The sequence below is a fragment of the Podarcis liolepis genome, assembly GCF_965112155.1.
Source record: "Podarcis liolepis genome assembly, chromosome: 5".
Taxonomy (NCBI): Eukaryota; Metazoa; Chordata; class Lepidosauria; order Squamata; family Lacertidae; genus Podarcis; species Podarcis liolepis.
In genome coordinates this window covers 93,415,305-93,430,171 of record NC_139556.1, presented here as the reverse complement: position 1 = coordinate 93,430,171, position 14,867 = coordinate 93,415,305, and the positions used below count along the sequence as shown (strand labels likewise).

General features: G+C 45.5%; 1 protein-coding gene across 1 annotated transcript in view; it reads right to left on the bottom strand.

Moving 5' to 3' along the window:
- LOC310707418 (uncharacterized protein) overlaps positions 1-14,867 on the bottom strand; it is a gene marked incomplete at its 5' end in the record, with an annotated part of 471,308 nt that overhangs the window by 108,633 nt on the left and 347,808 nt on the right. The window contains one exon of the mRNA XM_083504614.1: positions 6,429-6,738. Within this exon, the coding sequence (XP_083360740.1) occupies positions 6,429-6,738 (310 nt within the window). The remainder of the gene's footprint in view (positions 1-6,428; positions 6,739-14,867) is intronic.

The following is a 14,867-nucleotide window of genomic DNA, read 5'->3' as shown; positions in this document are numbered from 1 at the left end:
CTGCCCAACTGTGCGCAGAGCTGCAACTAATGAGACAGAGATGGACGCGTGTCTCGGGGACAATGTCAACTCTACAAAACTGCTTCCAGCTTAATGGGGGGAAAGCTGCCACAATCCCAAGCACATCCGTTGCGCAAAATAACCCCCATTTTACTTTATGGGGCTTCAAGAAACAGCTTTGGGCTCCTGTGTAACTCTAACTGAAAATTGTGGGACTCTGCTTTCCAGAAAAGCGTTCAGAGTGGTGGGGTATCTTAACTGGGCTGTGTCAGTTCTCCAGGGCCAGGGGTCCGCGGGGCGGGAAGGGAGAAAGTCTCCAAGCAGTTCCGGAGCAGGACTTTTAAATAATTTTGTGTTTGTGTCTATGGGATGAACTTCCTTCCCATTTTAAGAAATGGCCTAGAGATCAGAGCACGTCGATCCGAATCCAAAGAGAGACTTTTCTTTCTATTCCAAACAGACAGGCCTGACAGCGGAGAAGTTCTTGAAAGCTTCTTGTTTTTTGCAACCTCGGAATGCGAATGGCGGACACTGGAAAGAAGGTGTCGGGGGTGCGTACTGAGGCTACCAGTACACCTGATCTACAAGGGCTCAAGGCGAGCAGCGAATATTACCAAGTAAAAATATAAACATAAAGGAAAAAACGTGATAATCTCTGAGTAGGTTTTGTTATGAAATACCTCCTAATTCATTTGCTTCACGATTCACTCTCGACATCAACCCTAATGAAGGGCTGATCTACACTCAGTTCACTAAATACTGTAATGTGGAGCTCACTGATTGATCTGGCAGACAAGAAGAGGCTTCTCCGGCCGTTATGATTCGCAGTGTCAATAATCCCCTCTGGATCGAGCCCAGAGACAACCGACCTCATGTAAATGCGCCTAGGCTGCAGAAGGACTGGGGTGTTTCTTTGAATATTTAGTGAGAGGTCACTTCATAAGTTTTTCAGCCTTGAAAACAAGGTGGCAAGGCCAAGAGAAAATACTGGGAAGCCATCCTCCCTGGAATCCCAGAGAGTCTAATCTAGGAACCTTTATTTTAGTGTTATTTTGGACTTTTGCTTTCATATTTCACCTTCATTCCAAGGAGCTCAGGGTGACGTATAGGGCTCTGCCCCTCTCCATATTATCTTCGCAACAATCCTGTGAGGTCCCTTTGGCTAAGCCGCTAAGGGATGGTGGCTGGCCCAAGGTCACCCAGTCAGCTTCATAGCTGAATGGGAATTTGAACCCTAGTCTCGTCCAACACCCTAACCACCACACCACACTGGCACATCTGCAAATATGTTAAGGAAAACTCATCTGGACGAGGCCTTGGAAAAACTGAGCTCCCACGTACGTTATTTTGAGTCATTGCTGTGGGGTGACTCTAGAGATGTGTTACAGGTGTGCTTGCTCCGCGGTCTAAAAATGGCAAGCTCGAACCTGAGGGATTGGTTCTTAACAGAAACGCTTGTCTAGATGTGAACTTGCTCTCAACATCGTCATCTGAGGTCCTGCTCAGACAGGTGACACACCTTCGGGGGTTAGGCCAGAGGCGACCAGGAAAAGGTTTGTTATTCTGTAATTGTTGTCCTTTCATTATTGGATAGATCAGGTGGTTGCATGGATTGTAGCTTGTTTTGATTCGGATGTTATTGTCTGAGAGCAGCCATGAAAGTTTAGCAGTGGGGAGGCGAAGTATATTTTAATTCTTATGTAACTATCCGCATATAATCTTAATGAAAGAATTCACACTCAGGATGGATGCAGACAGATGGATAGAGAAACAGGCAACGAACGCCTAGATGCATTTTTACTACAGGTAAAAATAAAAGCCTGCCTATCTGAATGCGAATTTCCTGGGAGTCATACACAAGCTACATTTGTTGCTTCCACGTTAACTGCTTGGGTCAGGGTGGTAGGCTTAACCACTTTCAGTCGAAATGTTCCTGCTTAACTGGTGTGCAATGGGGACTCTTTGCAGCAGGGCCCTCCAGAAGGTGTGGATGGACTCTCCATCCTAAAGCTTTTAAAACGGTACATTTTACATGGAGGTTCAAGCAAATGTTAAGAAAGGTTCCGGACAGAAGCATCACGGGATCCGGTGGTTTATACATGTCACTCTGTATGAATAGGACTGATTTCCTCTTACATATAATACTGTATGCACACTCGAATACAGAATGCGCACAGACCCTCAAATCCGTTGCTAGGAAGGGATCTCTTTGGGACGCCGCTCTTCCTTCCAGGCTCCTGCAGCTGCAAGGGCGTTTGGGGTATGGACTTCTGTTTCCCTGAAGGATTCTTAAGCCGTGCTGCTTGCCCTCTCAGATTCCTTTCCAAGGAGGAAAGCGTCCATACCTCGGTGGCGAATTGTCTCTGGCCGCTTCCTAGAGGACCTCTACAAGGGAAACCTTTTCGCTTCTCAAAGCAGAGCGTTTTCACAAGGGAGACAAAAGACTCCGGGTTGCGATGAAGAAGCTGCTCATCGTGGCTTTGTTTGTTTGTTTTGACCGCGGCACCTCTGAAGAGCTCGGTGGAATCTTATCCTTGCCCGATTACTTTTCACACAGGAAACGGGCAAGGACCCTAGAAGTTGGGCCTAGGGCTTACCTAGGACGACCCTCTGGAGGTTTATTCAATCACACCCAGTTCAATGGGGTTGACAGTGTACCTATGACCGCAGTCGAGGACGCAAGCCACGTTCCAGGGCGATACTGCCATTGAACTGAATGAGTCTGGTTTGCCACCGTTTGTTGACGGCACTTCTTTCTCTCTTGCCCCCTCTAAACTCTGTTCGGCTCATAACAAAAGAAATACCACCTCCACACAAAGAGCCCCCCCCCCATGCACCTAACTCCCCACCCACCCCACACAGTACTTATCACATTGGAAACTTTGGGAAACTGAGGGACGACAACTTTCCCGGATCATGAGGTCATACAGATGTGTTTTCATTAAAAACCAGCAGCAAGAGAATTTGATTTGGGAGGCGGCTTGAGACAGAACATGACGATGAAGAATGAAATTTTAGGGATTCAATCCTACACATACTTCTCTGGGAGCAAGTCCCATGGAACTCAGTGGCTCTTACTTTTGAGTAGATATGGATAGGTTCATACAGCCAGCCTTATTGTTGGGACTTAGCTTCAACTGAAATAAAGAGGGCCTGTTTTCAAGTAGCAGTGTTTATGTTACCAATATTTGAGGGTAGAGGATCAGACCCATTAGGATTAAGAAGCATTTATTCAGAAGCAAGTGCCATGATGTTAATGGCCCTTACTCAGTAAAAGTTGTGACCCTGGGATTGTACCACATTCTCCCTTTAGATGTTTATGGATGTGATTGCAGGCTATTTGCTTGTTTTTGACTTTTTACAGACTGTAGTTTTAATTTTTACCCATCTGTTGCTGTCAGCAACTTTGAGCACGTTTTCAAAAGGCTGCACAATTTAAAACAAACGAGTAGGAGTTCTTAGGATTGTGACCTCTGTCTATTGACGAGAAGCTACAAACACAAAGACCAGACATCTAACTCTTCTAGATAGTTTTACATGAGGGAAAGTGGTGAATCTGAACAATTTTATTTTGCTTTATTATTATTATTATTAAATTTTACCAATGTGTTTCCAGATAACGTTGACAAGAAAATTATGGGGGGGGGGATGCTGAAACATTCTCTTCAGAAAGATATACAAAAATATTATTCTTTTGACTGGCAACTTCTTAAGTGTTGTTGTTTTATTACTCTAATCTTTAAAATCTTATTTCAAAAGAAACCTGTTGGCTGGATCCCCCACCCCCAGGAGGGTCTCCAAATATCAGCAAAGAAGTTTCATTATAACTGCAGCTTTTTAAACTATCTCCAGTTATGCTGATTCTGTTGTTTTAGAAGTCCAGCATATGGGCTTTTAATTATTTCCAAATTAAACATATGCCATGATGCCATACTTCTCTCTCTCTCTTTTAAAAAAGTAGATACTTTTTATATAAAAAACGGGGGGAGTTGGAATTATTTTAAAATTATATATATGTTACTTACTTTTTTTTAAGCCTCTTATGAATTGAAGGAGGACTTTAAAAACTCAAGAATGAAGCATTTCACCCCCTTTAAGTAGGATCTGGGCTGGATCCTCGAAATGCTCACTGATGTTGAAAAGGAAACTTTTGCAAGCGCAGTGTGTGGTAGGTACGTCCCTTTTCTATTCTTTGATTTTAATTGCTAGCCTATTTTATCTTGTTAAGTTTGCTAAACTGTATGTGCAAGACACAGAACCCAACACCCAAGAACAAGGTTATTGCTCTACGTAGGACTGGCGCTGTGGCCAACAGGGGGCGCTCAGACATCCAGCTCAGCCCCCGCCTCTCATCTAAGCCCATCACAACCCCGGAAGAAGCGGGTGCAAGCTTGCAAGCTTAGCAGGGTCGAGTACAGATCTTTAGTCCTCATGGATAAAAAGAGATTAAAGGCTAACTTCCGTCTCTCTCCCTCTCTTTCTTTCTCTCCCCCCCCCTTTTTGGTATCAATTTTAACCAACTACAAAAATGTAGAGCTTTTATCCTTTGATGTCTCTCTAGAAAGAAACTGTTACATCAGCTGAGAAATTACATCGTTTGCAGAGCCAACAAATCTAACATGAAGTGGGGGAAATAATTTAATTAATAAATGATCTTCCTTAGAGGCACTTAAAAAAAAGAAGCAGCCTGATCTTTGCCTCCCCCTTTTTTCCCCACCCCGCACCCCACATTACCAGTGCAGTCCTTTCTCGCTGACTGTCGCTGCATCAGATTGAATGTATCAAACAAAAATAAATATCTGCACATTAAACTCTCTTCTCCTGCTGCATTTGTGGGCGATCTTTCTATTAAGGCTTGCATTTATTTATTCCATTCGAATCTATTTTATTTTATTTTATTTTTTAAAATTACTAGAGAGTGCCCGAGAGAAAAGCCAAATCATTAGAGGGGAGAGCAAAACAAGCTAAGAATTAAATACTAAGTCACACATTGTAGCTGGACCCATTTATGATGGAAAGGCTAAATAAAATTGCAACAGCAACCCCCCTCTTTTTTTTCTTTTCTTTTTTTAAAGCCTCTTCACCTGTATTTAAATAGCACGTCTTTAATTACAGCGGTCGGGGATGTATGAGGCTGAAATGAAATTAGCAGTCATTACCAGGCCCTTTAACTCCGTGGTGCTTTTGATCAGCGCTAAATTAGCTTCCCAGTCCTAACAAAGGCTCTATAGCAAGCAGTGGGCTGTAAATAAGACAGCTCGACCTGCCCTCAACACCTTTCCTCTTGTCAATCACAGCTCCGTCATTCAACCCAAGATTAACCTTTATCTATCAAATGCTTTTTAAAAAAAATAATGAAAAAGAAATAGAGGGAAAATCCAAAACACTCACAACTTCGTAAAGGGAGCTACCTCCTTTTAAAAATTAAAATGGGGGGGGGGGGTTCCTGAATTATAATTAGCCTTTTTTTTTTGCATTGTCAGGCGTTCGGTAAGGCTTTTTGTGAAGGCATTGCAGTGCCAGTGAGGGAGAAACCCCCCCTTTCTTTTTCAAGGGGGCTGCAAATCGATAACGAAAGTTGGGGGTGGGGAAGAGAGGCAGAGAAACAGCTGACACCCCCCCCCCACCCCTCCGTGCGCTTAAACTAAAGGCTGATCTTCATTTTACCATTAGGGGGCGCGAGAGAGCAAGCGCAAGCCTCGGCAGCTGGTACCGTACAACACCTTGCAGATTTCAGGTAATGCATCTTCCCCGATTTCCCTCTTCCTTCCTTCCTTCCCTCCCACCCCCGGCTCCTGCCTGCACATCTTCCTTCATTAACCCGTTTCCCGGAAACTCAACGTGCACGGTGTCATAGATTCAGATAGGGCACGGGCAGATCGTCCCCGATAGTTTGGTGTCTTCCTCATTTTTTCATATATATTTTTTAAAAAATCAGTTTGGCTCAACTAAATCTCTTTTTTTCTTGCCAAATGGCGTTTACGGGAAAACACACACACAACAACAAGGCTGCTTCGGACTTCCCGCTCTAATAGGGGCAAACCTTTTTAAAGAAAATCCCCCACACAATTAAGCAATACACGGCTCTTTTGCTCTCAAACCCAAACAAGAAGGGGGGGGGGGGAGGAAGGAAGGAAGGAAGGAAGGAAGGAAGGAGGGATGGAAAGGGGAGAACAATTATTTTATTTTTCCAGAAACTGTACTTTTCAGTCCAAAAAGGGGAGGGTGGGGGGAAGAAGCGGAAGGGAGAGAGTGAGAAATGTTAAGTATTTGCAAAGTGCAACGCTCTTTTCCTGACGGCTGGAACGCAGGAGGTGTGTATATTTCCCAGATCTAATTCCACCCCCCCCCCCGCCCCTCAAGTCTCGGAAAAGGCAAGTAAAAGCAGAGACTGGCAGTGCATGTCAAAGTTGGTGCAAGTTACTTACAGGTTTCTGCCACTCCACTTTGGGCTCTCGGCTCGGAGGGCGTTTGATTGGCAGAAGGAAGACAAAGTCCGCGGGGGCTCCTCCGTCCCAGCTCGGCCTCCTCGGGGGCTTGGAGCACTTTCCCCCGGACGGCGGCACTTGCGGATGCTCGGAGGCTCCTCTCTCGCGCCCCCCACCCCCGCCAGCCCCCGCGCTCCAGCCTTCCTCTTCTTCTCCAGCCAGAGTGAATCCAGTTCCGTTTTTCTTCCCCCGGCAACCCGGGTTGCCTACACATCCTTCAAATCCTAGTCCTAGCTTTAAACTGCAGCCCCTGGAACAAGGGGGGAGAGGGAGAAAGAGAGAGGGAGAGAGAGAGAGAGGGAGACAGGGAGAGAGGAAAATCGTTTATGGTATGGCTTAAAAAATCCAAATGGCTGATTTTGTGTGTGTGTGTGTGTGTGTTATAAGAATGCACCCACAACAACAAAAAAGTCAATTCTCCGTCTCTTTCTCTCTCCTCCTCTCTCTCCCTCAACCCCCCCCCCTCCGTCCGCAGAGGAGAATAAGAATAAAGAATAAAAGCTTTATATTTTTGCAGTGGGTATTCAAAGATAATTTGATGCTATTGTTTCTGCTACAGATGGTTCTTTTTAATACAATAACAGTGCGCTTTGTGCATGCCACACACAATACAAATCGAAAAGCGTTTTCCTGAATAACCATTTTGTTCTCATTTGTATAGGGGCAACAAAAGGCGCCGTGAAGTAATGGGGATTCTGTTTATTGAAGCCACAGAATAGGGGCTTGATAAAGATTTAGGTTTGGTTGCCCCCCCCCCCCGCTCCCGCCCAATGGAGGCTCACAAATGGAAAAGGACTTCGCAAGACCTAGCCTCTCTCCTATTATTATTATTATTATTATTATTATTATTATTATTATTATTGCTATAGATCTATTTCTTTTTAAAGATGGGGGCTTGTGTCTCCCGCTCGGGTCTTAATCAGCCCTAACATCTGTGTATTTCAATGGGGCGGTGGTAGTAGTTGGGGGGTGGTATCCATTGCTTAAAAGGAAAAAGGGAAATTAGAATTACAGAAGAGGGCATGAGAAGGGTATTATTGGATATGCAATACTGAAGTGGACCACACATTTGTACACATTTGTGCGTCCGTGTCTATGCCCTGGTTCTCCCCCCCCCCACAGGGTTTCAACAGATCCTCCAGTCCAAGCTGCGTGACCAAGGAAGAGACGCTTGCCTCTCTCTCCACCCCCAGATCAGTCCGATCCAGCTCCACAAAAAGTTTTCTTTAGACAATCCCACAAGCAAATGACAGTCAATAGAACCTAATGGCGACACTTTCAAGGACCTCGGTTTAATTGGGCTGTAGATCAAGCTAAAACATTCGCCACTCGAAAAGGCTATCTTCACATCTAATCTCTGCAACGCAGGGCACCTACTCTGAAAGTATTCAAGCTTTCCCCCACCCGGCTCGTTCCCTCTCCGGTCCTGCTCAGCCTTCAGCCCCGACGCTGCTGCGAATCAACGCGCTTCCTTTTCTTCTGCACCGTCACGTCTGAAGGGTCCCTCCCACCTAAGTTTAACACGCATCTCTGCTCCGTCAAGATTACTCGTCCTTTTAAGCGCCCCTAACCTCTCCAGAATGGATTCGATTCACAAGGACGTTTACACAGGATAAGTTCATCCGTGACACTTCCCCTCAGCACTGCTTGGGTTCTCCCCACCCCCCTGCGGTGGCGAGGGGCGATTCGGATCCCGGCGATTCCTCCCCAGCCCCCAGCACACACTGGCAGAGAGAGGAGGCACACGAAAAGGACACCGGATTGTGATCCGGGGCATGCAATCCCTAGCAAAGCAGCCTCCAGAAGGAAGAAGGCATTGTTTCCATATATTTCAACTCGAATCGGTGCTAAAAGTTAAACTGGATAATTTTAAGTCTCAGCTTTGTCACATGAGCACGACTGTTTCCCCCCCTCTCCAGTGGAGACACCCACCCACCCTCGTTCGTTATTTGCCACGAATAAATTAGCAGCGCTAATTGGGGCGACGGGAGATGCCCGGTTGTCGACGGGGAGGGGCCACCTTTCTCGGATTCCTGGGAAAGGAGGCGCACGAGGCGCAGAAATCCTTCCCACTCCAACGCCTTTAGCAAACCGAGTTGCGGGCGCTTGCTTCGCACCGGAGGAAGAAGGCGTCCATTGGCCGAAGAGGAGCGCTTAGAGACAATGGGAGCGCGGCGGGGAAGTTGGGGCGCGGGGCTCTGTGTTCCTCTACCTTTCTTTAGGAATTGATGCTCCGGTCCCAGCCGCTTCTGTAACCCTGTCCTGACCGTAACCTACCTCCGTGACTTTTTAACCTTGGGGGGGGGGGAAGGAGTGCCACTCTTTAATTAGTTTTCCCACATCGCACTCCCCCTCTTCCAGCATATAAAATGTGCTTCCCCCTTGCAGTCTTCACTTTTCCTTTTTAATCCCCCCTCCCATTATTGGTTTAGAGGCCGCATCTTGGAAAGTCACCTAATAAGGGATTATTGGGGAATTAGAAGTGACACGCGCCAAAGCCAGCCCCTCCCCACACCACTTCGGGGGGAGCAGGCGCCCGGAGAGCGGCATTTCCCACAGCACGTGGCTCGCCTTGCCCCAATCCTTTCCCCTTCCCTCGGCTTGTTCAGAGCAAGCAAGAGACCAGGAACCGTGTTCCAGAGGTCGTGGGAAAGGCGTTGGGCGTCTGTGCCTGCAGAAATGGAGCCAATCTTTAATAGGGCGTGTATACTCCGAGATTGTTCCTGGAACCTGGAGCCACAAGTCACATAAGCCAAAGTAATGGGATATGAGGACAATCGTTTCCTGATCTCAAGCCCCACTACCTGGAATTAAGGTCCGTTGAAATCAACAGAACCATAAATTGATATTTTCTGAGAGGAGGGGCGAGATACGGTATCTCACTCCTAGCTGAAACAATGAGGCGAAAATTGACCAACTCCACTTTTCTTTCTCTTAGACTCAAATAATACGATGCATAATAACCCACATTTAAGCAGGAAGGGGAAGGGACGCTGCTTCACTTCGGCTTAGCAGATTTGTGGATCGCAGCGTCAGAGCTTCTTTCATTTAGTCCCGCAGATTTTAGTAGGAGTTATTCGGCTTAACGGTTCGTAGCACTTTTCCGAAGAGACGGTGGCAATTCTCCTATACCCTCGCATCCCATTTTTAGGCTTTCTGTCCCCCCGCCTCACTTTTTTGCCTTCCCCCTTTCTTCTGAAGATTCATTGCGCTGGCTCTTCATTTTTGAAAGACCATTTAAGCAGAGAGAATAGCGGGGATTATTACCAACGTCTTTTAAAACGAGCCTAAGGATGAAGTATAAATTAATTATATGACGCACCCCACCACCCTGACCCCATAAGCTTGTTTAACTTGACAGCCGGTCCCTCGATTGCAACCGATCTTGCTTGTCGAGCTGCCACCGTCGCCTCTGCGCGCTCACACGGGGAGTCAATCCATCTATCCCAGAGTAAGCAGCGCGCCGAAGGACCGTCCGCGCCGCAAGGACTCAGGCGTCCGGGCTGCAGCCTTAACGCTCTGGGCCAAAGGCGGTCCGCAAAGCAGTTAAGCTGAAATGCTCCTTTAGGCTGCCCCCTCCTCGCTCTGTATAGATGGCGATTCTGATGGGGTCATGACTTCCAATCCTCATCTCACGGGAGGAGCTCCCAAGGGATTGCCTGGGGCAGTCTCCAGTACACGGAGGAAGGGTGGGTCTGGGCGTCTGAAGGTAACACACACGGCTTTACGCACGCGGGCTGTTGGCCTTCACTGGGCCGTGGATCGGGAATATGCCGAGATCCTGCTACCACCACCACGATCAATGATCACTAATCCGGTTTAGTTAATACTAACTGATCCCCAATCCCTTGCTTCAGCGATGGAAATGCAGATGAAGAGAGGAGTCTCTTCCAACAGGATCTGAAAATGGGGTCCCTTAAAGTGGAAGAGCAGAAACAGGGAATTCCGCCAAACAGAAAAGCGCCCCGCAAACTTTGTGGAGAATCGCGATTGGCCAGGAAATAAAGGAACCCGCCATCACGATTCCCTTCTTACCTCAGGAGGAAATTTACAGGCGCTCCAACTTTAATACTGTCGGTAATGTGTAAATAACACAGAAATCAAACACAAATAATGCATATAAAGGACCCGTTTGAAGGCGGCTTGCCTAATTCGGCTCAACAGTTGTAGATGGGTCTGTCACAGAGTTCTTCTCGGTTGGCGTCTCTCTGTGCCTGTTTAGATGTCTAAAAGTTATAGGAAACGGGTTGCTGACCACATAATCAGAACATAAAAGAGAGTGAGAGATGAATATCTTAATAGCTATCAAGGCATGTTTTGTGTACGTGTATGCATGCAGAGCTTTCTCTAGAAAGGCAGACTGATAATCCTATACCACTATGTCACTTTCAAATAACGTGATCCCCAAACTGGTTCAGGCGACGCAATACACGGATTAGGAACCAAATTGGCTCCAAGGTCTGCTTCTAACAGCCTGATCCACATCTTGGTTCCGCCTCTCCGGACTCAAGCCAGTACAGTTGCATTGCACAAGGCAGAATCATTAACGTAGTCAGGACTTTTCCATTGGAATGTGCATCACAGGCAGAACACACTTTACCGCCACAGTTTGTTTCGTTTCGTTTATTATTACATCTTATATCCTAACTGACCTCCCAAAAGCACAAGGTGGCCACACCCTTCTTTTATCCGCCTCCCATTTTATCCGCTAAGTGCTTCGGCTTAATTGATTTGTGGATCGCGGTGGAACAATCTTAAGAACAGATGGGGTCGGGACGACGACAATCAACGTCGTTCCGCAATCTATATCCATCTTTTTCAGGCTCCTAAACTAAAAATTGGCCGGTCTAAAGCGTGTGAGTCTTGAAAGTTTCTTTTCCGAATCTCGTTAATCCAACAAGTTCCAAAAAGGCTGCCGCTCTCTCTTCGCCTCTGGGGCACTTCCATCCACAGCCAGGTTCAGAAGAGGCACTTAAATTATGCTAAATTTAATGGGAGCCAAAGGCTTAAGTTCAAGGACCGGGGATGACTGATTTTAGTTATTAGGGAGGGCTGCGGGTAAAGGAAGAGGCAACTGTATCTCTGCCCAACTTCCAGAGCTAAAGAAGAGAAATGTTCACTCCGAGTTGATATTCTTTTTCTTATACAGTACTAACGTCTGTATCCTAAAACGAGCTAGTTCTGAGAACAAATTCTAATTAAGTGGGCTTATCAGGAGCCAAAATGATTTAACTTTATTTTTTTTAATAAATAAATTCCCATCTGTTGAGTACTGTGAATTTTCCTTCACCTCCGTCTGAACGTCTCCGGAAATATATTAATTATATTATCTAGACCAGTTATGTTTGTCCTGAATTAACCCAACACAAATAACGCTTTGGATCTTAAAAAAGACTGTCCTGACACAATCCATTCATATAGACAGACTTCCAAGGAGAAATGAAGTTTCACAGGAAATTAAGTTTCATTAACATATTTCACCTGGAGGTGAAGTCCCATTTAAATCGATTTACTTCCCCGTAAATGGGTGTCTGTGCTGCGTGCAAATTTAAGTTGAACTCGCTTCTATTCACCGACACGTATAAATTCATTCATCTAACAACACGACGGAATAATTCGGATTGGAGCAGATTTAAATCTCATTGAAGTCAATCGGACTACAGCTCAGTCTGTGGCCGAGTAAAGCGAAAGTACTTCGATTACACGAGGGTTTCACGTTTTACCTTTTCATCACGTCAATGCACCAAACACCACTTACTCTGGAGGAAGCCCATTGACATAAAAATTATTTCGGAGTAAAGATATTGTGGCTCACAGCAATTGGATCTGAAATGTACCAACAGGATTATGGATCGGGCTATCTACACAGTTTTAATGCGTGACTTCAGTTTAATTGGGCTGAGAACTGGATAACCATGTTTATGGAAGAGAACCGCAATTTTGGCATCCTATGTAACACCCTTGTCATCGCATCCGGCAATGCTTGAGCTCAGTTGTAGCCGCAAGACCGGTTACCCGCCAAACGGCAGGATCGGACTCCGGAGTCCGCAACAGCCCGATTCTAAACACAGCAGAATTAGAAGTCAATTTCCATGGCGATCAATTGGTCTGACTTCCAAGTAAACGTCTTTGGGGTGAGGAGGCAAAACCTGTGGGCATCATTTCTCTACAGCCGGAGCAGCAACTGCTACAGATTTCTCCAGCAAACGTCTACGCAGGAGCTGCGCTGTCTATGGAAGTTGCCCCAAAAACTACCGCTCAGCAAGAGGAATTAACTCATCTTTTACTGCGCCACTTGAAACGGATAAGCCGATGTGTGCGTGCGCCCGGGGGTGGGTCGCATTCCTCCTCTGAAAGCCCTCCGCCCTAAAGCATTTCAAGACACACAGATACCAACTACCAAAGTGTTGCGAAGGTTCGGGAAATGACAACTGGAAACTGGAAACTCTCTTGCTTAAGCCCTGCTTAAAGTGAGCTGGGCTTGCACAAGAGGAACGCCCCGGTGGATTGGGCCCCAGGTCCTTTCCGGATAGTATTTTTAATTCTGAGTTCTCACATATCTAGTTTAGAACAGCCGTGTGCAGAAAAGTCTGCGCCTCGCAGCTTCCACCCACAGCCTACAGCCACATTATCCAGACAAGACAAACCTTGCCTCCTCGGAGATGCGGCTTCTTGAGCTTCCACCCAAGTGGAAGTTTTGCTTAGCCGAGAGTCCCGTGCTCTACGCGCCGGGAGGCAGGAAATATGTCACCAGGCGTTTCCACACTTGCTACTCAAAACAATTATTATTATTATTATTATTATTATTATTATTATTATTATTATTATTAGCATTACCATATTTCAAATCTAAAATCTGCAACTGCTAGAAAGTATAATGGATGTCCTTTCTAATCTGCATTAGCAGCAATTTGGGTGTTTTCACACCAGGCTTAAACTGGTTTGTGCTTAAAAACTTTACATTGGCTAGAAGGAACACTTGATTTCTCAACCCACATGAACGGCATTCCCGTGTTTTGGCACCTGAGGCTTAAGTGATCTTCTAGCTAGCCCCTATTCATGTATTTATGCCAACCTCTAATCACTGTTAACGTAGAAGAGAACGTGGAGCAGAGACATTTGTAATGCTAATGAGCATTCTGGCCAATGCTGGCTTTACATACACTCTGGCTAATGCCTAAGAAACTGAGCTGCGAACAACAACAACAAAAACCCACGTTTTAACCTCTCCATGAACTCAATAGCTCCTTTGGCAAGATCAGCTCTGCACCCACACTACTGGGATAACAGCAGAGAGAGCTTTCCTTATAAGGTTGTTTCGATATATATGAATACCTTTGAACACTCTAAAATGTTAAAGAAATAACAAAGACATTTGTAATGCTGGTTGAATTAACAGTCATTCTAAGCCATACATGTGAAATTACCCCCGTGAAATCACAAACTGCAGAAGGGGCTCAGATGTGCTTTTTGACTGTTGAGCGATATCCTGCACAGCAGCCACTGCTTAGCTGAACACCCACGAATATGTTTCCCTTCCTTGATACACTTTTACAATTCGCAGTCAAAGGATTTATGGAGTGGTCAAAAACGGGTTTTCTTTTTGTAAAAGATTTGCAGAAGAGTATGTATGAAACCAAGGAATGGTACTACTTATTCTGAATCAATCAATCAATCAATCAATCAATCAATCAATCAAGATCTTAAGAATTCCTTAGCATCCTATCTTAAGGCATAAGGACCATTTGCTATTACTGTACAGTATAAATCTCTCTCTCTCTCTCTCTCTCTCTCTCTCTCTGTGTGTGTGTGTGTGTGTGTGTGTGTGTGTGTGTGAACATTTCACAAAATAACCTTCCCCAAAGTATAGATTTTGACAAGTTTATACAGATGGATAGGAAGATGATGCTTAAAATATCACTGAATAAACTCATGATGAGTAGTTTTGGTAGTTCAGTTCTTACATTTCCTCCTGAAATTCTCCCTCTAAAAATATTTTCTGTATTCCACATCCATTATCTCTTCAATAGAGAAAGGGTTAGCATTAAAACCTCTCCCCATTAAACATTTCCCCCATAACAAGGCTGGAACTTGGTTTTAGTCTGCTTGCTGCCACTGCTATCGCCTCACACCATAGCCAATGGAGGTTGAAAGAAACCTTTCAGAATTAAGACGGCTGGCAATTGTAGTGCATTACATAGATTATAATGTGAAAAGTATTGTGTATCTTTCCACCATTAAAGGAGGCTGAGAGGTTTTAAAGTTTTCAAATTAAAGTGCAGCTTATCACAGGGAAAATGTTTCTGCTGAAGTCCCTCGACACACACTTGGTGGGTCAGTCACCCCCCCCTAATGCTTCCTACAACCTCCATAAATTGC